The following is a 25,491-nucleotide window of genomic DNA, read 5'->3' on the forward strand; positions in this document are numbered from 1 at the left end:
AGGTCTAGAAGAGGTCCACAGGCAGCCTTGCAGGAAATCAGGGTAGTATGAGTTAGGAGTTGTGTATCTGTCTGTGGTAATTTATTTTTTTTTTAGTACAGGACAAGCTGTTCTTGGGAAAACTACAAGCAAACTTTAAAGTTTTATCAAATAATTTTTACTCGCATTTCTTGAGGTTAATCTAATCCTCTGACCTCTGACAAATACGAGTTTTGGCACAGTCATGAAATATCTAGTCATACGGTGTGTTTACTAAACTGGGGAGGTTAATCCAAGCGGTTGTCAGTGTTTAAGCAGTGACAGGTCATACAGCCTTTAGCTGCTTTTGCTCTTTAAGCCAAAATATTGTGAAATATGGTTGATGGTTTTTTTCTTTTTTTCTAAATTGAAAATATTGAAGACTAACACATTGGGCCAGTGTTAGAGCTGCACAGGTTACTTACTACAAACTCTCTCTGGCTGTCTGGGGAAATAGAATTTATATCATTATTAGACAAGTTATTGAATGAATGTAAATGTTACTGGCTTTGTATGAGCTGAATATCATGCTGGATGCCCTAAGAAGGTTATGTGATGTGGCAACTAGTATTGCTTAGTAATTGCTGAAACTCAAGTCTGACAGGTAGGCTCTTGGGGATTTTTTTTCAGCTTTGCAATTGATTGACTTCCAGACACTTTTAGTTACTTATATTTAACTTTTATAGTTATCTTTAAAAAAATCAATGATTTACTACTTGTGCATGGAACTGAGACTTCTGTACTGGAATTCATGGAAATTAGAGAGGAATGTTTTACTCTTGGCATTTTTGGCATGTGGATCTGCAAACTCAGTTTGAAGACTTTGCCAAAGTCTGAAAACTCTCAGGCAAGAAATATATGAAAAACTATTTTACTATTCAGGTGAGGGAGCCCTGGCACAGGCTGCCCAGGGAGGGTGTGGAGTCTCCTTCTCTGGAGGGCTTCAAAACCCACCTGGACATGTTCCTCTGTGACCTGATATAGATGGACCTGCTTTGGCAGATAGGGTGGACCAGATGATCTCTAAAGGTTCCTTCCATCCCCTACCATTCTGTGATTTTGTGATATGACAGTCAAAACAACAATTAGAGGGATTGAAAGGCAGAATACTTGGTTATAGGTTCTCAGAATATTGAGCCTTTCAGTCTTGGTCTCTTCTGAGCTGGTGCTAATGGGAGCAGCTTCTAAAAGAATTTTTTCCTTTCTTGATTATCCCAGTTACCTCCAAAATTGATAGCAATTTCCTTATGTTGGAGACATTGCCACCTTGGATGACTTATGTTTGTTTATTCCGAAGAATACCCACATGAACAGCAATAAACTCCTTGCTTTGCTAGGTTTTGTGTATGTGAATGAATGGTTAGAAAATACTTAATAGTGTTGCTATATTGCCAAAGGAGAGGAAGTATCTTCTGTTCATTTTGAATTTTCTTCACTACGTGAGATGTTTGGAAAAAAGAGTTAAGGCATTTTAGAAGCTTATTTAGAGCAGCTGTGTTGCATTTTAGAAATGGAGAAATATGATAGACTCTTCAAACCTTTGTCTCAGTTACGAGTAAAATCTGTAGTGAACTATACAATGAAACAATTCCTCTTGATATGTTTAAGTCATAGATATATTTTAATGGCAAATAGTATTTTTGTTCGTGCTTGAGTAAATAAATGGGTTTTACCTATACTGTCCAAATAGCAATTTATTTAGACTTGGTAGTACCATATTTGTTGCATAGGTGAAAATTATGAGCCCATTGTTGTTATCTAGATAATGCAATTCTGCTTTAAAAAAAAAAAAAGTTGCTTTGATCTAACTGTTCAAACCCACCAGCTCTGCTTGCATTAGCAGAGCTTTAGGATCATTGACTTAAAGGTATATACAATGTGTTTTTCTCATGCAGTGTGTGTCAGGAAGATACCGATACTTTGGATTCGAAAGGCATATCCTTTGTATTCCCCTGTATTCAGGAACAGCTTGTCTTCATTAAGAAAAAAAAAGTAGTTTGGTTTTGCTGAAGTTTTTGAAAATTCTGCTTGGAGAAACCAATTCCAAGGTGATGGATGTTTAACACCATCATTGGGGTATTGTGGCCATGCATAGGCAGTCAGAGTCAGTGGTTGGGTAACTTGGCAAAGGACATTTCCTAGAAGACTTCACAGAAGTGGAGAGCAAAGGAGTCTGGACAAGATAAAGTTTTTATTTCCTGTGTCTAGATGGCCTGCAGAAGAAAGTCATGTGTAAGAACTGAGAGACGAGTGGCTGCCTCTGGCTCTCCTCCTAGGTCTTTGTGACCACCTCAAGTATTCTCTCCTCCTTCTCTCTGGTGTGTATCAAAGTGATTATTTTTTCATTACATACTGAAATGAGTGAAGGGATACTTGCCTTCTGGTATATTGAGGAGGGGTGAAGATATATTAATGCAGAGAGGAACCTCATGAGGTTCAACAAGGACAAGTGCAGAGTCCTGCACCTGGTGAGGAACAATCCCATGCACCAGTACAGGCTGGGGGTCAAACTGCTGAAGAGCAGCTCTGCAGAGAGAGACCTGGGAGTCCCGATTGGTAATAAACTAACCATGAGCCAGCAATGTACCCTCGTGGCCAAGAAGGCCAATGGCATTCTGGGATGCATCAAGAAGAGTGTTGCCAGCAGGTTGAGGGAAGTTCTGTTCCCTTTCTACTCTGCCCTGGTGAGGCCTCATCTGGAGTCCTGTGTCCAGTTCTGGGCTCCTCAGTGCAAGAGGGATAGGGAAGTGCTGAAGAGAGTCCAGTGCAGGGCCACCAAGATGATCAGGGGACAGAAACATCTTTCATATGGGAAAAGGCTGCATGAACTGGGGCTGTTTACTCTAAAAAAGAGGAGACTGAGGGGACATCTTATTAACATTTACAAATATCTAAAGGGTGGGTGTCAGGAGGTTGGGACATCCCTTTTTTCTATAGTAGCTAGCAACAGGACAAGGGTTAATGGGATGAAGCTGGAACACAAAAAGTTCCTCTTAAACATAAGATAAAACTGTTTCACTGTGAGGGTGATGGAGCAGTGGCACAGGCTGCCCAGAGGGGTTGTGGAGTCTCTTTCCTTAGAGGTCTTCAAGTCTCACCTGGACATGTTCCTATGCAACCTGATCTAGGTGACCCTGCTTCTGCAGGGGGGTTGGACTAGATGAATCTCTAAAGGTCCCTTCCAACCCCTACCATTCTATTATTGTACTTTGTATGCATAAGACTGCAGGGCTGGAAATGTTCTCCTGCTTCTTCAGGGCAGGTCCCAGTCAGTACTGACTTTGCTTAGGACTTGAAACCTACTGTGGCCTCTGCTAAAACACATCTGTAATAAGTCATGGTCAAGCTAAAACTGGAGTCTGCTGCTCTGACGTAGATAATGACTCCTGTGGCTGCTTCCATTTAGGAAGCAGTGTTTGAAATCCATAGGACAGTGGTTGCATAAATACATATGTGTTGCTGAATAATCAAAACTAATAAGCCTCAATGTGCTTTTCATAGGCAGAGTTCAATTTTTTTCCATTTTGCCTTCAAAATTAAACATGTAAGAAAACATTTGGTACTTAAAGAAAACAGTCTATATTTTCCTGCCAAATGTATTACCAAATGTGTCGGCTGATTAGGAAGCTACTGAAAGGGTCTAGATTTCTGTATTGTGGAGATTGTGTCATTTGAGTCAATTGCAGTATTTTAGCCTCTGTATCCTTCTACAAAACTGCAAAACAGTGAAGAAGGGAACAAGAAGGCGAAGGAAGAGAAAATGCAAAGCAGTTCTGCTTTAGTAAGGAGAGTGTGGAAATAATGTCACATTCAGGTTTGCATTTATTGCCATTCTAACACTGACCAGGTGTGTGCCTTCAGCCTGGTCAGTGGCTTTTCTGGAGATGTACAGCAATCTCTTCGTTCTGGTGATTACTAATTTATCCCATATGGGAGACTAGTCAGAGTGGGTATGCTTGATGTCAGTCATGGCACACTTTTGCTTTAGTGTGGCTACAAGTGCCATGGCAGTAAGGTGGAGCTCTGAACCATAAGAGAGATGCAAAAACCTGGGGAAATACTTAGTTCATAATGAATTCTGCTCTGCGTGCCTGACTTCCTACTGTTACCTGAGATAGCAAGGATGATCTTTGGTTTTCCTGTGCAAGCTGCAGTTTAGCTGTATACGTAACAGCTCTAAAATGAAAAGGATAGTTCTCTGTTACAGTAACTTTTACCTCTCTAGAACAGTTCTGTTCCACAGTGTAAGTGTATGTGCCATGGTAGGGTTGTGCCATCTGTGTTACCATAGTGAAAGGAAAAACAACTCTGGCAGGTTTTGAGGAGCAGTATATTAGGCCTGGACAAGTCTTACAATAGAAGACCTGCTGGTGGCAGTGCAAAAAAAAACCTGGCCAACACCCAAATCTTCTTTTATGGTTGTGTTAATTGTCTGCAGACTGTCTGGCAAGAGTTGTTACAGTGAGAGAATATAACTGTTTAATCTTGCTCCTTTGCAACCTGGTGTGCTTTTTCTGTGCGTAGATTTGCCTTGGTATGATCATTAACCCCTGTTACCACAGGGAATAAGGCATTGGGAATAGGAGATCTGTCCTTTTCCAGTTGGTAAACCCATTCTGACAGCTAGAGTGGTTTTTTTCGGGGGAATAATTTCTGCCCCAGGGCATTTGTTGCCTGTCTAATGGCTCTACAATTAAGCGGCAAGATTTCTGTGTGATGGTGTTGGAGAAAGAGCTGGTTTCACAGTGCATGCAATTCATCTGTATGCACAGGGTCAGTATGAGATTTAAACCTTATTTAAGACCTTTTTAAGCTCCTGGGGCTTAACTGCTTTGTAGATTGTTTCTTTGCAGAAGTGGGAGAGTTTGACATGGTAAGAATAACGGGTAAATTATTTTTGAAGAAGGTTGGGGTTTTTGCTTTGTTTTGATTTGTGGATGTTTTATTTTTGGAAGGGAGACAATAACCTGCTGCAGTCTGGGAAATGTGAGCTTGAATTTTGACGTGTATTCCTTTTGGATGCAAGTGACATAGGACTCGGAATTGAATTGCCAAAATAAGTGGGATCTTTATAGGTTTCTTTGGGATTATGAACACTTTCTACCTCTGTTTAGTAATTTTCCATTTTGAGAAGGGAATAATCTGTACTCATAAGTGTTGGTTTGTTCTTTGCCAGCATGACCTGAAGACTTGTGGTAGTTTCTGACTTTGAGAACTCTGAAAAATGCATCAGAATAAACCCTTGACTCCTATCCCTATATTTTATTTTCTTAAAACAAATATTTTAAGAAAGGTGATTAAAAGATGATTAAATAATTTCCTACCTTTTTGTTAGTGTGCAATAAATTTGTTGTGGTTAGATAATGATGAGAAAAATCTAATTACTCACATTGGTGTTTTCTCAGTTTTGGGAACTGAGCTGTAGGTTTGAGAAACTTAAGAAAGCTTACATGATCTCCTGGTTTATAGGTAAAATCTTATCACCAGCTTCATGTGCTTCGCCTCAGGGATTGGCTTACGATAGTAATTTTCAGTATAGCTTGGGGAAATTGTATTAGTGGATAGGTGCTTAAAGTAAAACTCTGAGCTGAATTGCCCACCTAGAGCTGGAAGGAAGCGTCTCCTCCAGTATGGAGGCTCTACTGAAGTCTGCAGAGGTCTGCAGGAACCCAATAAATCCCTTTGAAGTTTTTTGCTCTTTTCCTGACTCCATACCTGTTTCCTTTGTGCAGACGAGTATCTAAATGTGACTGTCTTGATGCTAAATTGCACCCTATAATTTCTGGAATGCTTATGATGACTATTCTTAAATTTGGGACAAGGAGAACTGAGATAGTTACTTCTTTGAGTCTGTGTTCCTTTGTTCTATGCTTTAGGGTAGAAACTGAACCATAAAAATGGACATGCCTGGACATTTTCTTGGGCAATTGGCTCAATGTAGCCCTACTTGAGCAAGGAGGCTGGACAAGGGGACCTCCAGAAGTCTCTTCCAATGTCAACGATTCTGTGAGGAATCAGTTCCCTGTGTGTATTTAGTTAAATAATGACATGTTTAAATGTCATTAAATGTACTATGGTGGAATAGAGGCAACTATCAGGAGGAAACATTTTTGCCTTTGTGATGTCACTGGGCTCTTAATGATAATCAGCTTCATGTTTTAAGCCAACAGTATCTACACAGAATGTGCAAACTGGTCATATTTGTTTTTTAATTGGGAAAGTGAAAAGGATTTCACTTCAAGGTCTGTGCTTAAAGTTTAAATTCCAAAAATCATTTAATGGAAGAACAACCTATATAATGCATTTCCTAATGTATAGGCCTGATGACATGACAGACAGCACTTTCAAAATGTGTGTTTTCACTGTCTTTCAGGTAATTGAGAATGAGTCTTCAACAATGCTAAGTCTACAATGGGAAGTGTCACACTTCGCTATTTCTGTTATGGGTGCCTTTTCACATCTGTGACCTGGACACTTCTGCTCTTTGTTTATTTCAACTTCAGTGAAGAGAACCAATCCTTCAAGAATGTGCCCATCAAGGGGCTGGAACCTCAGAGGCCATTTCCAAAAAAAATCTACCCTCGTTTCACGCGGGGACCTGCTCATGTACCTGAATTACAACAGAAAGAGAATAAGATAGGAAATCCTCTTGGAAATCATGTCCAGTATCCAGTTAAGAGGGGTGTAGAATTTTCTCCTGAAATGGGTAAGTGTGTTTCAGTGCTGGTGTCAAAATTACTAAAACAGTAGAAGAAAAGACATATTAAGGTTGGTTGGTTTCTTTTTTAAAGGATCCCAGGGAAAATTCTGTGATGAAGTAGTTTTGTTTGTTAAAATGCAAGTAAGTACTAGTGGCTGTCTTCATTAGAAAGTACTTGAAATTTATTCCATTGTGTTTAATCAAAAATATACTATTCCTAATGTTTACAGCTGTGCTGTGCAAGTGCTAGTGAGGAAGACAGGATTACAGAAAGCTGACTGCCCTTGTTGTAGTTGTTGCTTTTGGATGATTCAGTGTATGCTTGTTTAATATCTTACTCATATGTTGACTGGTCTCAAATATGTCAACTTTTTATAGCCTCAAAGAAATTTTACTCATATGCAGTCATTAAAAGCAGCTTTGTAGTTAATATATGGTGAAAAGGACCCATTGATTTGGAGAATATCCTTTGAGTATGAAATCATCTATAAAAAATGTGTGTGGGACAAATTACAATGAAAGATGGATTGAAATGATAGTGGTTAAAGCCAAATCCTGCTTATTTTGCACCAACAAAGGTCTATGTGTTTTGTAGGAGCATGTTTCATCAATGAGATGATTTGAGTTTGTTTTCCAAACTTAGTTTTCAAACCAAAATGTCTATTGAACCACTTACAGCTCAGTGTTTGCTATTGTGTTCAGATATGCAGAGTGAGGCATATTGCATACTGATCTGCAAACTTGCTTTAATTCTGGAGGCAAATGTTGAGTGTTGTGTCAGTCAGTGTCTGCTGCTTTGGGAATTCTGGCATAGTACTTTTGAAACCAGGAGTTTAATACTCATAGAAGTCCTCTGTTGTTACTTTGGATGAATGCTTAATCACCAGTTTCAAGAGTTTCTAGAACTTTACCAAAGTTCAGTTTCCAAGTCAGTCATTACACCTGTGTGAATATGTAGGAAAAATGCCAATTTGTGTTGCCTGGTGGCATTACAGATGTTTATCAGTTTACTGCAAAGAGCACAAGAGCCAAGTGAGGTGAAAGCCTGTCCAGAGGTGGCCATTTCTTTCCAGCTATTCAGTACCATCCAGGAAAGAAATGGACCTTTTTAACTAGAAGTCTCTTGATCTTCACACCAAGTGACTGAGTTGGTTGGTGAAAGCCAAAGGGAATTACAGTGCCAGGGAAAATGCTACATGAATCATCAGTAGTCAGCTGACTGCCTTTTAGAATTAGATCAGGTACTGCAGGAAAGGGCTTCGTGCCTATCTAGGCTAGGGTAGTGATTAACACATAAGGCAAACTCCAAAAGTCTGGGGTATCATAGTTGCCAGGCCAGTCTATGTGGTTGGGTTTTTCTTTAGGGGCACTTAACACTTCTGGAGTAAAGCCTAAACTGATGTTTCAATTGCAAAGCCCTTATTTTCCAAGGGCTTTTATCTGTTGTTTGGACTGAAATATTTCAAGCCTTTTGAATACACTTTCAATGTTGTTTTTCATGAGAATATATTAAAAGTATTAACCTTCTTTCTTGTCCATGCTCAGAAGAGTTGAAAAAAGTATTAAGAGGTTGGTTATGGACTGACTGTAGAACAAAACGTTTGATATGTCATTTGATATGCCATTTTTAAGCTCCTGCTTTGTATAAAGAAAGTGTTTTAAGTTGACCCAGTAGCAACAGTGTTACTGTGACACTGAGCATTCAAGAATGATTGAGTTGAGTGTCTGAGCTGACAAGCTAGGAGCCTGATTTTGGAAATGCATATGGTTCAGAGGAGAACAGACTTGCCCCATTAGTGCTGGAAGAGTGATGCTGCCACTCTAAACAGACCTTATTACTGTTCCCATGGGACAACTTACCCTCAGTGGGATCACTCATCCGTGAGCATGACTGTGCTAGTCATCACAGGACATAGTATGTAAATGTATCCCATGTCCTTTCCAGGTATCAGTACTCAACACTTCCTACTTGGTCCTGCACAAACATCAAGGCATCTGGTCTTGAGGTGTTTGGTAATGCTGCACTCAAGACTACAAGTGGCAGGGTGGGAAATGTAGGTGTTGGGAATTTGGATGCACAGAACTCTGTCTAGAAGGTCATCTTATATCTATAGGTAGACTTTGCTGCTGAAACACAACTGGTAGTGACATAGCTGTATCCTGAAGGCCAACCAGGAATACTTGTTTGAAAAGCTAGAAAGCTTCACAGCTCTTTTAATGACTTTTTCTTCTCTTCTGTGTTTTAACCTGCCTCATTTTTTCTGGGCATAGCTGTTGAAAACCAGAGAACACAAGGTATGAACAGAAACTGAGAGGACTTGATTTGTTCTGCTTTAGAGAGAAGGCAAAGAAGTGAGGTTTTATTGCTGTCAACTGCACCTTCCCTTTGGTGAGGCCGCACCTCGAATACTGTGTCCAGTTTTGGGCCCCTCTCTACAAAAAGGACATTGGGGTGCTGGAGAGGATACAGAGGCAGACTACCAAGCTAGTAAAGGATTTGGAGAACAGCTTATATGAGGAAAGACTGAGTGATCTGGGGCTGTTTCGCCTGGAGAAAAAAAAAAGCAACTCAGGGGAGACCTTATCGCTCTCTACAACTACCTGAAAGGAAGTTGTAGTGAGGGGGGTGTCGGTCTGTTTTCCCTAGTTACAAACAATAGAACAAGAGGAAATGGCTTCAAGTTGCACCCGGGGAGGTTCAGGCTGGATATGAGGAGGAATTTCTTTACTGAAAGGGTTGTCAGGCATTGGAACGGCTGCCCAGGACGGTAGTGGAGTCACCTTCCCTGGAGATGTTTAAGACACAATTGGATATTGTTTTTAGAGAAATGGCCTAGTGGTTGATAGAGCTGGGACAAAGGCTGGACTTGATGAAATTAAAGGTGTTTTCTGGCTGAAGCAATTCTATGAATCTAACTTAATGGGAGACTATAGGGAAGATGGAGACAGACTTTCCAGAGATACGTTGGATTATGATATGAAATAAAAGGCAGGAGATTTCTGTTACAAAAGCATTTTCAGTGTGATAATGGTTGAGCAGGGATGTGAAGAAGTTGTAGAATGTCCATTTTTGGAGATAATAGAGTCTTTCAAAACAACTGGACAGGTTCTGAACAACCTGATCTAGTTGGACCTGCTTTGAGAAGGAGATGAGACCAGATGTCCTTTCCAACCTAAATTAGTCTGGGATTCTATGATTCACTATCCTGACTGTATGATGGCATGTGGGTGAGGAACTCCCTTGTTAATTATCTTCTGTGAATTTTGAACCATAGAGAGAAGATGGGCAGGGTGGAAGGTAAGGAATGACATGATCATTGCTCACTTCTTGTACTGAAATTTCAAACAAGTTGCCTCTGTAGCTTGAAAATAGCTGGAGAGGACATAGACATTACAGAGACAGTAAGTCACTGCTTTGCTACCTGCGTTGTTGCAGAGATGACTAGCAGACAAAGGGAGGGGCTACTGCTTCCCTCCCATCCCTCCTTTTTTCCTGTAGAGTGTTGAGTTGAAGCGACATAATATTTTGTTTCTGTTCACACAGGTGAGTATGTGGTTCAGTGAAAGAGAAGCCTATGGCACTGATTCAAGGCCGGCAGGATGGCATTGAGGATTATAGCCTTGACTTCTAGCAGTATACTTAATGATATCAGCAATTGTTGCCTCTGCTGGCTTTGTTGCTCTTCTACTTGCTCTCAGAGTCCCAAGTGATACAAACAAGAAGTGTACAGTATTTTTCATAGCTATTGTTATGCTACTGCAGACTTGAGAAAACTGCATGAAATTGGAGCTTCTATTCTGAGGGATTTTCTACCACTGTAAATCTATTTTCTCTCTCAAAAGTCCCATTACAGACCCTTCATCTGTATGGATGGGCACTGAGGCATTGTGTGCAAAAGCCTATCCTCTCTTACTTGTTTGATGTTAGGTTTTAGGTGATGCTAAAATTAAGAGGCCCTTTAAGTGAAGGAAGTGTGTCTGATAAGCCAATAAACACAATGGAGCCATCAGTCTTTGGAGAATTATTTCATTTTACTATGGCTGCATAGGCAAGTACTATCTGTTTGTGAGGGGGTAACAAAAACAGTTGCATAACCAGAGGGATTTTTGAATAACAGAATGGGTTTTAGGGGAGGTTAAAACATGTGTTTCAATCCTCGATTGTTTCCAAAGGATATTTTTGAGCCTGTTTGGGTTTTTTTTTTTTTTTTTTTTTTTTTTACAGGAATGATTTTTAATGAAGAAGATCAGGAAGTGAGAGACTTGGGCTATCAGAAGCATGCCTTCAATATGCTTATCAGCAATCGACTGGGATACCACAGGGAGGTGCCTGATACAAGAGATGCAAAGTATGTACTAAATTTTGGAGACATTGTGGTATAATTTAATGTGTTCAAGTAGTTGTTAATCATGCTCTAGCTGACGGAGTTTTTAATGTTTTTGGTAATACAAAAGCATTAGATACTCTTTCAGCCTCACGTGTTGCTGAAGGCAGATTTTCAGCTATTTAAACAGGAGTGCTTGAAGTTAGTGCATTGATGCTTTGGTCTTTCTGTCTTTTTTTATTTAATAGTATTTGCTAGCTGAAAAAAGTATATGATGGGTAAAGCCTCACAGAAGCTAGTCTCTGAAAAAAGAAAGACTAATACTCTCTGGAAGAGAAGTTTTTTTCCTGGTTCTTAATTCACTCTAAGAATACTTAATGAAGAAACAAATTGAATATATATTGATTCAAACTTTCCTCACATTAATTTAAATTTTGAGAGTAGCAGGTTAGGCAAACAGCTGTTTTGAGAGAAACGAGATTCTGAAAATAATACTTTAAATAAAAGTCAATGTGGAAAAGACCTAGGACTCAGTTTCATTCTAGCAATAATACTAAGATTACGTGCCATGTTTCTTTCATCTTGCCAGCTGTGTACTTGGTTACTTAAAACATGCTACTGTGTCTTTATTTTTTGATATTTCATTTTGAGATACTCTGTACTGTAACTACCAGGAGAGATGCTTTATTTCTGTTTCATACCATTGAAAGATGGACATTAAATGTTCCAATGCCCAAGTTAAAAGAGACTTACACTTTGTATACTCTTTCACGTTTGTTGTAAGCCTACAGAGGATGAGATAGAAGAATGACAGATGACAAAGTCTCTGTTTGTCAGTTAAAGTCATTGCTTAGGATTGAGATTGCACTGCTCTGAATATTTTCTGTTGAGGTAGATATTTTTCTGTCATCTGATGTGTTTGGAGGGAAAAAAAACCCCACTAACAGCAACAAAAAAACTTACAATTGAATTGAGAAAGAAACAAACTTGCATCTGTGTTTTTTAGTGGTTTCTCTGTTGTGGGTAAATGTAATGGTTCATGCTTGCTGAGAAGTCTCTCCCAAGAGCTAAATTATTTCCAAGTCAATGAAGGCTTTGTTTGTATACTTATGGGTTTTCATGTATAGTTATATTTTGATTGGATTAATTCATGCCTGGCATCGTCAAATGGATTTAATGTGCAGTACTGTGCCCTATGAGAAGTATGGATGAAATTTGAAATTAAAGAGGAAGAAGGAATAATCTTCTACTTTGAGTGGGATTCATCTTACAGACTGAGATGCTCAAATTTAGATTGCTACATGATAGTCACCTGTCTCTGGTTTTGTTACAATCAGTAGAAATCCACTAAATGCAGTTAATTGAGCATGCATAGCTTTTCAGCTGACAAAATGCACTTGTCAGCCTGAGGGTAAGCTGAATGCTATCTGTATTCCACTGACAGCAGTGACTAGATTGAAGTGTCTTAATCTACAGACTGAATCCCAGCCTTAGTTGTCTCAACAGGTATTTAGCACTGTTGTAGGTATTCTGGGATTTCCAGCCTAGTCTGCAGCAGCTGTGCAATAAAGTTATGGGGTTTTTTGCAGGCCTCATGTTGTATTTGCCATTCCTATACGTGTCTCAGCTACCTGAGGGGACTAGTCAGTGTTTTGAAAGCTCAAACAAGCTGTTAGTGTTTTCTCTTGTTTATGTCTTGAGGATCTGTGATTCTCACTCCCACTCCAATCCATCATATCCTGTTTACTAACAAGCAGCAACATTAAGTGTAAGTCTGTATTATGTGAAGAGTAACTTACTGTGCAGAGCCCTACTTATAGATGTTATATATCTGGGCTATTTATATTCAAGTCAGGGGTTCTTCCCACACATTTAGTGCCTGCTTTGTCAAGTTTCACTAGTGACCTAGCCCTATGGAAATCCCAGTGAAAAGAAAGTGATAACTACGATGTTGCTCTTTGCAGATGTAGGGAGAAGTCCTACCCTTCTGATCTGCCATCTGCCAGTGTTGTTATCTGCTTCTACAATGAAGCACTTTCTGCCCTGCTTCGCACGGTGCACAGTGTCCTGGATCGCACTCCTGCTCACCTGCTGCATGAAGTGATTTTGGTGGATGACAACAGTGAATTGGGTGAGAAAACCTTTGTTCAGTAATATTTTGGTCAGTCTCTTCCTGTGCTTTATTGACTGGTCAAAATGAAAATGTGGAAGTGGTGATGCAAACCTAATTTGTACGGCATTCCACCTCCAAAAACCGTTAGCCACTAGATACACATGATGTTCTGAGAAGCCCAAGATGACATCTTCTTTGACATTGGTGCCATTCTACTGATGAGCTTTGTATGACACAGACTCTAGCATTGAAAAGTGGATTTTGAAGCTAATAGTGAGGAGTTTGTGTTTGCAGAGGAGGTGATGAAGTAGGTGTTTATCCTTCAGCTGTTTTTAACAGCACAATTCTGGGCTGCTCCTGTGCTCATAGCAGATTACTCTGACCTTTCTGTAAACTTTGTTGGCCAAAACTAACTGTGAGTGCATCTGAAAGCAGCTGAATGCAGGAAGTGTCAACTTTGGTCTCACAAAGAAGTTGATGTGGCATTATGGAAACAGTGTGTCATGGTTTTTTTTCTACTTGCTCAGCTTTTCAGCCTGTTGGCATGCTGGGATGGAGCTCAGTCTTTGCTGGAGGACTCTGCGTGGCTCTCGCACAGCCTCTTGTGGCCAACCTGGGAGTAGCTGTCCCTGGCTCTTTGCTCCTTTGGTTTGAGGGGCCCTGAAGGGTAGACTTTGCAGAATTGCTTTAGTGTTGTTGAAACATTATGCTTCGGCAATTTTGTTCTCGAGTGATTTACAAGACACACAGACATGCGATTTAAGCGTTTTGGCACTTCAGAAGTGAAATGCCTATGAGAAATGTGTTAGTGCAGCAGTACTTGCCAGCAGGACTGTGCAAGTTCTCTGCATGCCTCTGTACAAGACCACAACTTTTTTCTTTTATAAAATATTTTCAAGTTGTATTTTTTTAGCACACGTAAGTACCTCTCTTGGTCTCATCATCTTGGTATCTGGGTTAAGGTCTCACTTGCTCTAAGAGACTGATTAGATATGTATGAAATAGAGTGAAATTCTCTTCTTATGTTAGTTCATTTCTATAAGGTCAGATCAAAAGTTAAGATACAAGAGAGAACAAGGATCAAACACTCTGTCCCTTGCTGATAAGAGTGCATAATATTTAAAAGCTTGTTTTGTTGTTCTGTGTTGAAAGCAATGCTGGCTGTTTGCTACAAAGTCTCTTGTGCAATTTGTTGTTTCAAAGTTTTGTAACCCTTGCATTCAGAAGTAAACTTACTTCAAAACTCAGTCTTTTGAATACAGTAATACATTCAGTTAATGTCTATGTTTAGGCAGTAATACCATCACTCTTGTGTTCTGTGGCTAGTTGGGAGACCAAATTAGGTTCAAAACGTTCAAGTAGCTACCTTTGCCTTTCTAACCAAATGAGCATGTTTTGTTGATGAAGATGGGAAAAGATGTTTATACAGAGAATTCCTACTCTCAGTGATGATAGCAGCAATGATGTTTGCACTACTGCTTAATTATTAATAGATGAAGTTGTACAGCTGAAGAAAGGTAAAGCTGTTTTGGTGACTGAGGAAATGAGCAGAGGCTTTGGCTGGGCCATGGATCTCATGTGAGATTGGGCAAATTATGTTTAATATCTCTATGCTTCTTTGATTTTTTTTTTTCTTTTAATTTTTATTTTAAATTTCTTATGCTCAAACACGGACAGGCTTATTACCAGCTAAGCAGCCATTCCCATAGCTCAGCTGAGCCCACGGTTACATTTTTCTTTCCCTTAGCTGCAAGGCAGGATTTCTTTTTCTAGTACAACCTCTTGCTCCCTGATTTGGGCTTTACCTGTTGTGGAATAGAATCATAGAATCATTTTGGTTGGAAAAAGACCTTTAAGATCATTGAGTCCAACCACTAACTTAATGATGCACAACCCATCACTAAACTAAACCACGTCTCTCAGCACCTCATCTGCGTGTCTTTTAAATGTCTGTGAGGATGGGGACTCTACCACCTCCCTGGGCAGCCTGTGTTAGTGCCTTAACTCTCTCAGTGGAGAATTTCTTTCTAATCTCCAATCTAAACCTCTCCTGGTGCAACTTGAGGCCATTTCCTCTTGTCCTGTCATTGATTACTGGGGAGAAGAGATTGACCAGCAGCTCCCCTTCAGATAGTTGGAGAGAGTGATCATGTCTCCCTTCAGGCTCCGTTTCTCCAGACTAAACACTCCCAGCTCCCTCAGCTACTCCTCATCAGACTTGTGCTCCAGACTCTTCATGAACTTTGATGCCCATCTCTGGGTATGCTGCAGCACCTCAGTGTCTTGTAGTGAGGGACCCTGAACTGAGTACAGTGTTTGAAGTGTGGCCTCACCAGCACCAAGTATAGGGGAGTAATCACTTCTTTGGTCCTGCTGGTCACACAAGCCATACAAGCCATACAGGATATGTTGTAGACTGTTACTGGAGGCATTATTCTGCACAGAGGAAGTGAGTGAAGAACAGAAGAACAGCAAATTGTCTGTAATTCAGTAGTTTGAAATAATAACTCCCCGAATCTCACCCTAGATTTCTATTGTTTGGCTTTTGTGACACAGATATGGAACATAGTAATTGAAATCACTTACCTGTGTGAAAGGCATAGCAGCAGTAATTTTTTTAGCAGCAGTAATTACTTTAAGCTTAGAGTCTAGTAGTTCTAGTTAATTTGAGTCATATTGTACTAAAGGCTTTATAAACAGAGTAAAAAGATAACAGTCCAGTCTGTATTCAGGAAATCAAGGTGAAATGCAAAACCTGAGACAATGACAGTGCATAAAAAGTTAGTTGGGAAAATATAAGAAAGTGCTTATCATCAGAAATGCACCCCATGAAAAGCCCAGTCATAGGGCCCATCACCCTCTTTAGTGCAGAGTATGTACCTGCTGTGTTCATGGGGATTTCCACAATGCTTTTATCTGCTACATGAAAGTGAAGTAGTTGGTAGGAAAATGTGTGACTAAAGCAACAAAGAAGGCCACAGGGACTGGAGGGCAGGTGTGGGATGTGGAATGGTTGACTGTCCTCTTAGTACTCCTGGTTTGAAGCTGTACTGTATTCAGGTAGCCTTTTCATCACATTTTTGGCCCTTTTTGGGATGAACGTCTTGGGACTTGAAACAAAGCTTTCATAGTTTCCATCCTCTTGTTGAAACCTGTGTTTTCTAATTCTCAGATGACTTGAAGAAAGACTTGGGTGAATATGTTAAAACTCACCTTCCAAAAACCACAAAATTGGTAAGAAATGAGAAGCGGGAAGGCTTGATTCGGGGCAGGATGATCGGAGCTTCTCATGCCACAGGTACACTTTCTTGTTTCTCTTTTCCTTCCATAATTTGACTGTATGTTAATTGGGTGACTTCTGTTTCTGTAGTGCAGCTCTCGCTGGTCAAACATTCATCAGTTAGTCCTGTCATGAGGTTTTTCTATTGCTCAGTGAGAAGGAAGCAAGAAGATCTTGATACTTGCTGACATGTAAATATAGAGTAGGTATAATAAATTCACTGTTTTTATAGTTAGATTTCCTAAAGTTAATTATAATGCTGTGTAAGAGGGGAAAGATGTACTTAAGTCACCCAAACAATGACTTCTTGACTTTTAAACCTCGTCTGAACTGTTGATTTGTGAAATGACACAATGTAGAGTTTTTCCCTATTCCTGAAAGAATGTTGTCCTAGGACCCTCTCCATCTGTGCTAGATATAGTGGTTGCAGAGTATTTTCTGCACGTTTCATGTGAAAACTGTTGCTTTAAAATGGCAATCTGCTGCCTTATTAAGGTACACTGTAATCTGATTTCTAATCTGCCAATCTAATTTTTGTGTTTGCTGCACAAGCTTTTTGGTTGTTGCAGGGAGTGTTAATTGGAATAAACAGTACTTGGTACTTTACATATACACTGTGTGCCTTTTGCCTTAATGTGCTTCTGGTTAAATTCTTTGACGTCTAAGAAAGTATAAAACTTCTTAATTGATCTTTATTCATTAGCATTGTAATGGTATAATGCAGAGGAAAAAATTGTGCCTGTGCTTTCCAAGCTGTGCTGGAATTCATTTGAGTTAGTTCAATTTAAAGTCATTTTCTTGCTCTTCTGATCTGTGGGAGCCTTTTTTTTTTTTTTTTTTTTTTGTCTCCTCAGTCAAAAATCATCTGTTGTTAATGACTTATATTTCTGTTTCAAAGCTGATTCCCCACCTCTTCCATGTTACTCTAGTGTTATGTATGTGTTCTACTGTGCCATATAAAAACTTAGATGATTCTTTAAACCAACTGAACCTTTCAAGTTGTCTCATGAATCAATGTAAACTGATAGGACTAAAGTGTTGCTTGGTCTAATGTGGGTGGAGTTTTCTATGCCTCTTTAGAGCTTTCACTGTCCTTTTAAACTGGTATGAGTACACAACCACTCTAGAGCTAATGAAAGAGGGAGATGCTCTATGTTAATTTATACTCAGGAATTGAAATATTGTGGATGAATGCAGATTACTTGGTTTAAAATCTACAGATCTTGGCTGTAACAGTAACTGAATGGATGCTGATGTGTGATATGAAATGAGCCCAAGGAAATTAGTCAGTGGAGAAAACCAACTTTGCCATGTGGATAATTCATCCAGCCCAGTATCTGTCATACTTGGCGGTCTCGGTGGTCTCACTCAGGTGTGGGAGGTGCTCTGCGTAGGACAAGTGCACCTCCTGGCCCTTAGAGTGCTGGTCTAATGGTCTTTCATTTAAAGTAGAGTAGCTCAGCTGAAATCTGGGTAGAAAACCCTGCCAGAGAAATGAAAATAAGGGCTCACTTGAGCAATTAGTAATAGTCAGGATCTACCTTCTGCCTTTGGCTGAACTAATCCCTGTGGAGTCTCTGGTTTGTCAGTGCTTCTGAGTGCAGATGGTGTTTTCCCTCTGTTGCTCAGCCTGGTGAGGATACTGCTGGTAACTCTGCTGCCGATGTAATTGCCATTGTGTTTTTGTGTTCCATGTTACCGTGGATGTTTGTGTTTTGTGTGCTTTGGCCTCTGTAGGGAAAGTGCTGGTCTTCCTGGACAGTCACTGTGAGGTGAACGAGATGTGGTTACAACCTCTGTTGACTCCCATCAGAGAAGATCACAGGACGGTGGTGTGCCCCGTGATTGACATAATCAGTGCCGACACACTTACCTACAGCTCTTCCCCAGTTGTGCGTGGAGGGTTTAACTGGGGCCTGCACTTTAAGTGGGATCTTGTTCCTTTGTCAGAACTGGAAGGACCTGAGGGAGCCACTGCTCCAATCAAGTAAGGTTCCTCCTATGTGATGTGAATCTCTTACTTAAATGTTTTGGAGTGTTATCTGGGAGTTTAGTTTTAGAAGAAGGTGCCTAACCTGTCAAATCACAGAACCACAGAATGGTAGGGGTCACAAGGGACCTCTAAATATCATCTAGTCCAACCCACCTGCTAAAGTAGGTCTACCTAGATGAGGTCACAGGAATGTGTCCAGGCAGGTTATGAAAACCTCCAGAGAATGAGACTCCACACCCTCCCTGGGCAGCCTGTGCCACTGCTCCCTCATCTCAACAGTGAAATAGTTTTTCCTTAAGTTTAAATTGAACTTTTTCTGTTCCAGCTCCTTTCCATCACCCCTTGTCCTGTCACTAGATAGAAAATGAAAAAGTGATTCTCCAGCCTCCTGACACTCACCATTTAAATATTTGTAAATATTAATGAGACCCCTCTGCAGTCTCCTCCAGACTAAGCAGCCCCAGTTCCCGCAGCCTTTCCTCGTAAGGAAGGTGTTCCAGTCCCCTGATCATCTTGATAGCCCTGCACTGGACTCTCTCCAGTACTTCTCTGTCCCTCTTGAGCTGGGGAGTCCAGAACTAGACAGATGAGAACTCCAGATGAAGCCTCACCAGGGCAGAGCAGAGCAGGAGGAGAACCTCCCTCGACCTGCTGACCACACTCTTCTTGATGCATCCCAGGATGTCATTGGCCTTCTTGGCCATGAGGGCACACTGCTGACTCATGTTTAATTTACTATCAAATATCTGACTTGTTTCTTAGAAATAATTTTGGTTATTATTGCCTATTTTAGTTTAATTTCTTACATTTGCTCACCAATTAGATATAACTCCTATTAGGTCAAGAAAGCACACTTTTAAAGAATGCTTATAGAAACAGCAGCTTTTGTTAAAGATAGAAATCTTAAGGAACTTACTCTGTTTTGTATTAAATCCATCCAAATAATTTTACTTTTGAGCTATGCACTGATGTTTGTTTCCAGTTTGCCGATGTCATTAAGCTTAATGACGATTTTGATAACTCTGTTTGTGCTAGAAATAGACTGCATGTCCCACTAATGCTGGCTCTCTGATTTCTGTGATGAAATGCTGAAGAATTGCTAGTTTGGGAAAATATGGTTTTGGGTGGTAGGGAGGTGGCTTCCTAGCTGAAGCGAGAGAACATCAGAGCACATGGTAATTTTTTATGTCAAAATAATTCTTTTTCTTTTAGGTTCCATTTATATTTTTCATCAAACAAGCAATTATTTTGTCATAATACTTCCTAAATGAACAAACATGGATGTGAAAACCATCCTTAAAATATGACTTGTCTTTTTGCACAATGTGGCAAATGCCTAAAACCATCTGTTGGAAGCCTGTCCATGTTGTCTTTGCAGTCTTTTGAGTTGTTCTGAAACAAAAGTCTTGGTAAAGCTTCATAACTTACCTTCTTTACTCTTAACCATCTTGCCTGTACAGAGCTGGCAGTATCTGGTTCCTCCTGGACACATAACAGTTATAAAACTGTGTCAGTAGACACTTTTTTTAGTAGCAGACACACATGGATCAGACATGAGTAGAAGCTGTCCCAGCGTGAATCCCTTCAAGAGAAGGGCCGATGCTTGTTGAGTAATGGCAAGAAGCTGATTGTACTTTTCTACTTGCAGGCATCTCAATACATAATTCAAGTTCGTAAGGTGGAAGTTTTTTACCTTTTTTACAAACTGACTCCATGCAAATAGTGGAGTACTTTTCTGTCAGAAGTTGAGTCATCCCTCCTTCATTCTGTTGTCTTGGACTAAATGAGGAACATTTCAGGCTGACACCTGCAGCTTCAGCACAAGGTTCTCTGTTGCTGTCTGACAGCTCTGCAGTTAGTTTTTCCATATCTACCCATCACAAGAGTTAGTCTGAGGAGCCAGGAAACTTCTTAAGTTACCTGAGAGTGGAAAGTGTCACTGTGGCAGTTTCTGAAGCTCTATGGGAAAGAGCAGACTGGGAAAATGAGAGGAGAGCCAGCACATAAAGTCTTAAAATCTGTATTTTGTTAACGGTTAATCTGGGGAATGCCTGAAGATTGGTTCTTGCTGTGTTCAACACTGTTTCATTCCTTCAACTCACTTTTTTTTTAGGAAAAAAATCCCATGGAAAATGCAGAGAACTTTATAGTTAAAGGGAGTCTAATAATCTAAAAATATTACATTTTCTGAGTGTGAAAGTGACTTTTCCTAGGTAGAAGTCTCTGCCTGCTTTGGAAAAGAAGCTAGATTGCTATTTAACCTTTGAAAATGGCTTTTCGTCAAATGGAGAGTATCATATTTGACATTTTAGAGACTTTCATAATGAAATATTTTAGTGTTGGGGATGGAAAACTCAAGAGCAACCTTTCAACCCAGGTTTTAAAGTGACAGAAACTATAGTAGAAAATTATGTGAGAACAAGCAAGGAAATCCAGACTTAAGCTTTGTTTCATTACAGTTTTTTGTTAACAGGGATGAGTACAAGCCTCTTCCATTTTATGTTCCAACTGTCATACCATGTATTTATGTAGTGCTTTTTCTCCTTTTTATACTCTTCTGGGGCATCCACATATTATAACTTTGTGATACATTAAGAATTTGATCTAGAGACTCTACAATAGGAATTATATACAGATGTTTACCAAACAGAACACCATTCTAGTCACACACAGGCAAGGCAAAAATCTGGGAAATTATGAAGAGAAGGTCTATGCAAATATACAAACTGCAAATAACTTACCAATAAACTGATCATTGCCTCAGGGCTGAAACAATGCTACTCCTGGTATTTAAGTTCTATCTATGAGACAGAGTAGCATTTCTTTTAGCGGCTTCCTGGCTTTTAGAATTTAAAGTTACACCTTATTTCTTGATCTAATTTAATATGGGAAAGTAATGTATAGTCTAGATTCTGCTCTTTCTGCAGTTCAGTAAAGCCCAAGCTGTATAATTTGCCCCTATAAGAGGGAGAAGAGCACACTACTGTGTGCAAGTGTGTCTGTAACTGCAGGGGAAATATCTTCTGCTAAAGACAGATCTAATTAAAGGCAGCTCCTAAGTTTCATCATAGAAAACTTGATGGACTCCAAACTTGCAGTTTTTGCTTTCTAATTTCTTTTAATTTTCTTAGGAGAATCAGGGCCACTTTAAACCTCTTTCCCTATTGTATCCCTTTTCCTCAAGTTTACAAAGAAATATGCTTTATAAGTATTGGAATAATGAATAATGAAAGATCATAAATACCATGTGCAGATCTGCTTTTGAAAATGTTCTGAGCTTTGACTTCTAGCATCTGCAAGGTTTATATTGTATTATTTGGTCTAAGTGTAAGCTTTGGGACTGGCAGATTTCAGCTAAAATTATTGTGTTGATTTTTTTTTTTTCTTTCTCTAAAACAAAATCAGCTTCTTTCAATGTTCCTTTTTAGGTCACCCACTATGGCTGGAGGCCTGTTTGCCATGGATCGCGAGTACTTCAATGAGCTTGGGCAGTATGACAGTGGCATGGACATCTGGGGAGGGGAAAATCTGGAAATATCTTTTCGGGTAATCTAGTTTTTGTGTGTATTAGAATATGAACCTCAGTGTCTGTCTGCTTCTCTTCCTAATGTACAGTTTCTTTAGCACTGGAATAGCTATTAACACACAGAAATTGGCACTTTTGTTCTCAGGAAGGATGCCTTCAGTGCTCAGTAACTGCCTTTACAGTAATCTTCAAGTTACACTTTAATGGGAAGATTGAAGAGAATTTTGAGGTCTACAGTTAAATGTTCGTGTCTTTTTAGTGGAGCGTTTCATAATATCTAGAGAGAAGCATATGAAAAGAATAATGATGAACATTTCGAAGTTAATTCATAAGCAATGTCTAATAAATTTCACAAGTTGGTTAAAAATGTGTGTGGCTTACAGCAACATTGATAATAAGGAAACTTATTTCCTTAGATGTGTATGATGGTTTCCAGGTGTTTCAGCTTCCTTTTTGACAACCTGGAAATGTAGATTTTATTTTTTTTGTAACTACTTAGAGTCATGTGGAGGAGTCAGCTTGGTTAGAAAAATAATGGAGAAGTCATAATCAGGAAATGGAAAGTGATACTTCATTGGGCTTCTTGTATTTTATCTTATCTTCCCTGTGACTCCACTGAAAAAAACCCCAACTTTTTGTGCTTAATGTCATGTTTACCTCTTTGCTTTTATAAAGTGGATTCATCAACAGGTTTGAGAAGAGAGTGCCTGAAAATGTGCTTTCATATTTGAGATGAAAAGAGTATTAAAAGTGAAATAAACATACTCTCCCAACCAAACACACAGCCCCCCCCCAAGTTTAAAGGAATCTGTCCAATTGAGTCATCAGAGAAATCAAGATTAAAAATGAAAAATAAGAACTGTCATTTTGTATGTTTGAGTGACTTTAAAGAGGTGTATACTAGATAAACAAGATCTTTCAAGTTTTCAGCACAAAATATAGTTATTAGACATCTGATTATATGGAGTGTGAGGAAATAATTGTTGTTACTATGTAATACACAGTTCCAATAAAAAGGGCTTGGAAAATTGCAGTATATTCAGAGAGCTTTGTAACGTCTGGAAGCGCTGTTTCCCTGGGGGAGAATTGTAAAAAAGTTTAATCTTTATCTTCTCCAGGAGGAGTTTTAAAAGCAACTTGATTATAAACTTCTAACATGGGAAGGTTTTTCTGCAATGAGAGGAGTCCAACAGCAGGCCAATGATGATGATTTGCTGGAAGCTGAAGTTTTTAAAATAAATTAAAAAAAAATAAAGTAGAGTGTAAATGAAGCCTAGATCTTGGGTGCAATGGAGCTGGACTAAAGCATCTGAATGTGAACAGCATATCTGAGTTCCAATATACTAAGAAGAAACAAGCACCTGTGTAATATAGGTGCTTATACTCAATTGAAAAGCTCTCCAGGCTCCCTTGATGATATTGACTGATCTTCGTTATCTGTCATGGAAGCATGGACATGTAATTTTCATGTAGGCAAATAAATTTTAGGTGTCCTAATTTGCAAGTTGAATCACAGCCCATATATTTCAATGTCTTCTGATAGATGTGTTACATGGAAAGTGTCCTATGACAAAAATAGTCTTTTCTAACCTGAAGAGCTAACAATTTCATTTGTCAGGAAGCATGTCATGTAGGTCAACATTTCTGGCACCTCGTCCTGTATAAACCTAAGCATTCCTTGTCAGTACACGTGCTGTAAGGTATGTTCTGTTTCTCTGTGGCCAGATCTGGATGTGTGGTGGTAGACTTCTGATCATCCCCTGCTCCAGGGTGGGACACATTTTCCGTAAAAGGCGTCCGTATGGCTCACCAGGGGGACAGGACACTATGGCTCATAACTCACTGAGGCTGGCACATGTGTGGATGGATGAATATAAGGTAGGAGGCACTTGTAGGTCATGAAGTAAGGTTATCAACTGGCTTGTTAAAGGGCTGTTATCACAGTGGGTTCTGTTAGCGCCTCTGGTGGGATCTTTCTCCTGTAGTCTGATTTCCTAATGTTAATTTTTATTTGAAAATTAACAGTTCTGTAGGATTGCTTTTGAGCCCTCAAATCTCTTCTCTGTTACTACTTCTGGCTGCAGGCAATTCAGTTTAATGCCTTTTTTAATGAAGAAAAGATGATGAATGAGTTCTTGTAAACCCTATATGTCGCTTTGTGTCCAAATCACTATTACATGGCAGCCATGTACTGCTGTATGCTTTCAGGGGTTTCCATATATTTTGACCTGCAAGACCATGTGGCGAGCTCCTGTGGGCACTACAATTTCTATACAAGATGTATTTTATTAAGTTTATATACTTTAGAGTTTTATGTTTCAGACCCCATCCTTGATGTTCAGTCAGTTTAATGACCCCTAATAGGTTCCTCAATTTTTCTCTCCGTTCTCCATCTCTATAATGCATTGGTAGATTTGATCTGTCACTTTTATTGGTGTCTCAGCACAGTTGGCTTGTGATTAATGATGGCTTTATCTGAAGCTTAGAAATTATTCTTTTTTTATGATTTCTAGCTAATACTGCTTTGTCCAACAAGGACTTAAACTACTGATTTTTAACAGTCTCTTATACTTCCAGCTGTTTCTACTCTAATTCTCTGATAGTTGCCAGAGACTGTCATTATGACAGATGTGTGTATGGAAGGCAAGCCTGGAAATGTTTTTGTTTTTCTAAGTGTAATGCAAATATTTGGAGCTATTCAAGTACAATTTACTGAAGTGAATGTATGATGAATAAGGCAAATATAAGACTTTAAGGACGAGTTTTGCAGCAAAGAGCAATTAACAACAATTAGTAAGTAAAACGACATAATGGAAGAGAAACAGCAAAACTTCAAAACTGTCAAAAGCAAACTATAGAAATAGTAAGTTCCCATATACAATGGATATAGGTAATGCAGAACAGGTAGGATACTAAAACTAGAATGTTAACCAGGAAAGAGGCAGTTGAAATAACAGAGGTACTTTTTTGAAGCAGACCAAGTCCTGATAGTGGTGTCTAATCTGTCTGCAAATTTCCTCAGTTGTCCAACAGTTCAGTGTACTGAGTGCTTCCCCTGCCATTAAAATAGCAATGATACATCAAGCGTGTCCAAATGCTTCTAGATCTCAATAAGGACAGATGGGTGATTTGTTTTGAGATGATGCTGTCAACTGAATATCAGAGATAGCAGCAGTAGGTAATTGCAAACTGTCAGAACCACAGTATAGTAAATACATTCCATATATCTACTAGAGATTAATCCAACTAAATTCCATAGCTCAGTGCCTTGGAAACCAATTTCTAAATAACATCTAGTAAAAGAGTGCAAAATCAAATGCCTTTTCCATGGGCTCTGTAAATCTAGCTGGAATTAAAGACTGTAGAAGGGGATATTTCTTTTGGTTTTAGTAGTAGTATTCATACCACTTTGTACATAGGATTTCCTGTTTGTCCCCATTGTCTCTGCATTGAAATTGAACAGCAAAAAAGATTGAGCTGGAATCTTAATCTGTCCTTGCTTAAGCAGGTGAAATTCTGAGGATAATCATACATTA

General features: G+C 39.4%; 1 protein-coding gene across 6 annotated transcripts in view; it reads left to right on the plus strand.

Annotated features, from left to right (window-relative positions):
• GALNT11 (polypeptide N-acetylgalactosaminyltransferase 11) overlaps window positions 1–25,491 on the plus strand; it is a 55,547-nt gene that overhangs the window by 12,150 nt on the left and 17,906 nt on the right. For 5 of the 6 annotated variants that reach the window (XM_061996416.1, XM_061996415.1, XM_061996418.1 and 2 more), the window contains 7 exons: window positions 6,392–6,724; window positions 10,944–11,067; window positions 13,008–13,174; window positions 16,329–16,454; window positions 18,174–18,423; window positions 21,858–21,975; window positions 23,681–23,833. In XM_061996416.1, coding sequence (XP_061852400.1) covers window positions 6,430–6,724; window positions 10,944–11,067; window positions 13,008–13,174; window positions 16,329–16,454; window positions 18,174–18,423; window positions 21,858–21,975; window positions 23,681–23,833 — 1,233 coding nt within the window. In that variant the 5' untranslated portion in view covers window positions 6,392–6,429. Of the gene's footprint in view, window positions 1–6,391; window positions 6,725–10,943; window positions 11,068–13,007; window positions 13,175–16,328; window positions 16,455–18,173; window positions 18,424–21,857; window positions 21,976–23,680; window positions 23,834–25,491 lie in introns of those variants that run through there. The other variant, XM_061996420.1, reaches the window with a different exon arrangement.

This window comes from Colius striatus, chromosome 5 (genome assembly GCF_028858725.1).
Source record: "Colius striatus isolate bColStr4 chromosome 5, bColStr4.1.hap1, whole genome shotgun sequence".
In the NCBI taxonomy this organism is placed as follows: Eukaryota; Metazoa; Chordata; class Aves; order Coliiformes; family Coliidae; genus Colius; species Colius striatus.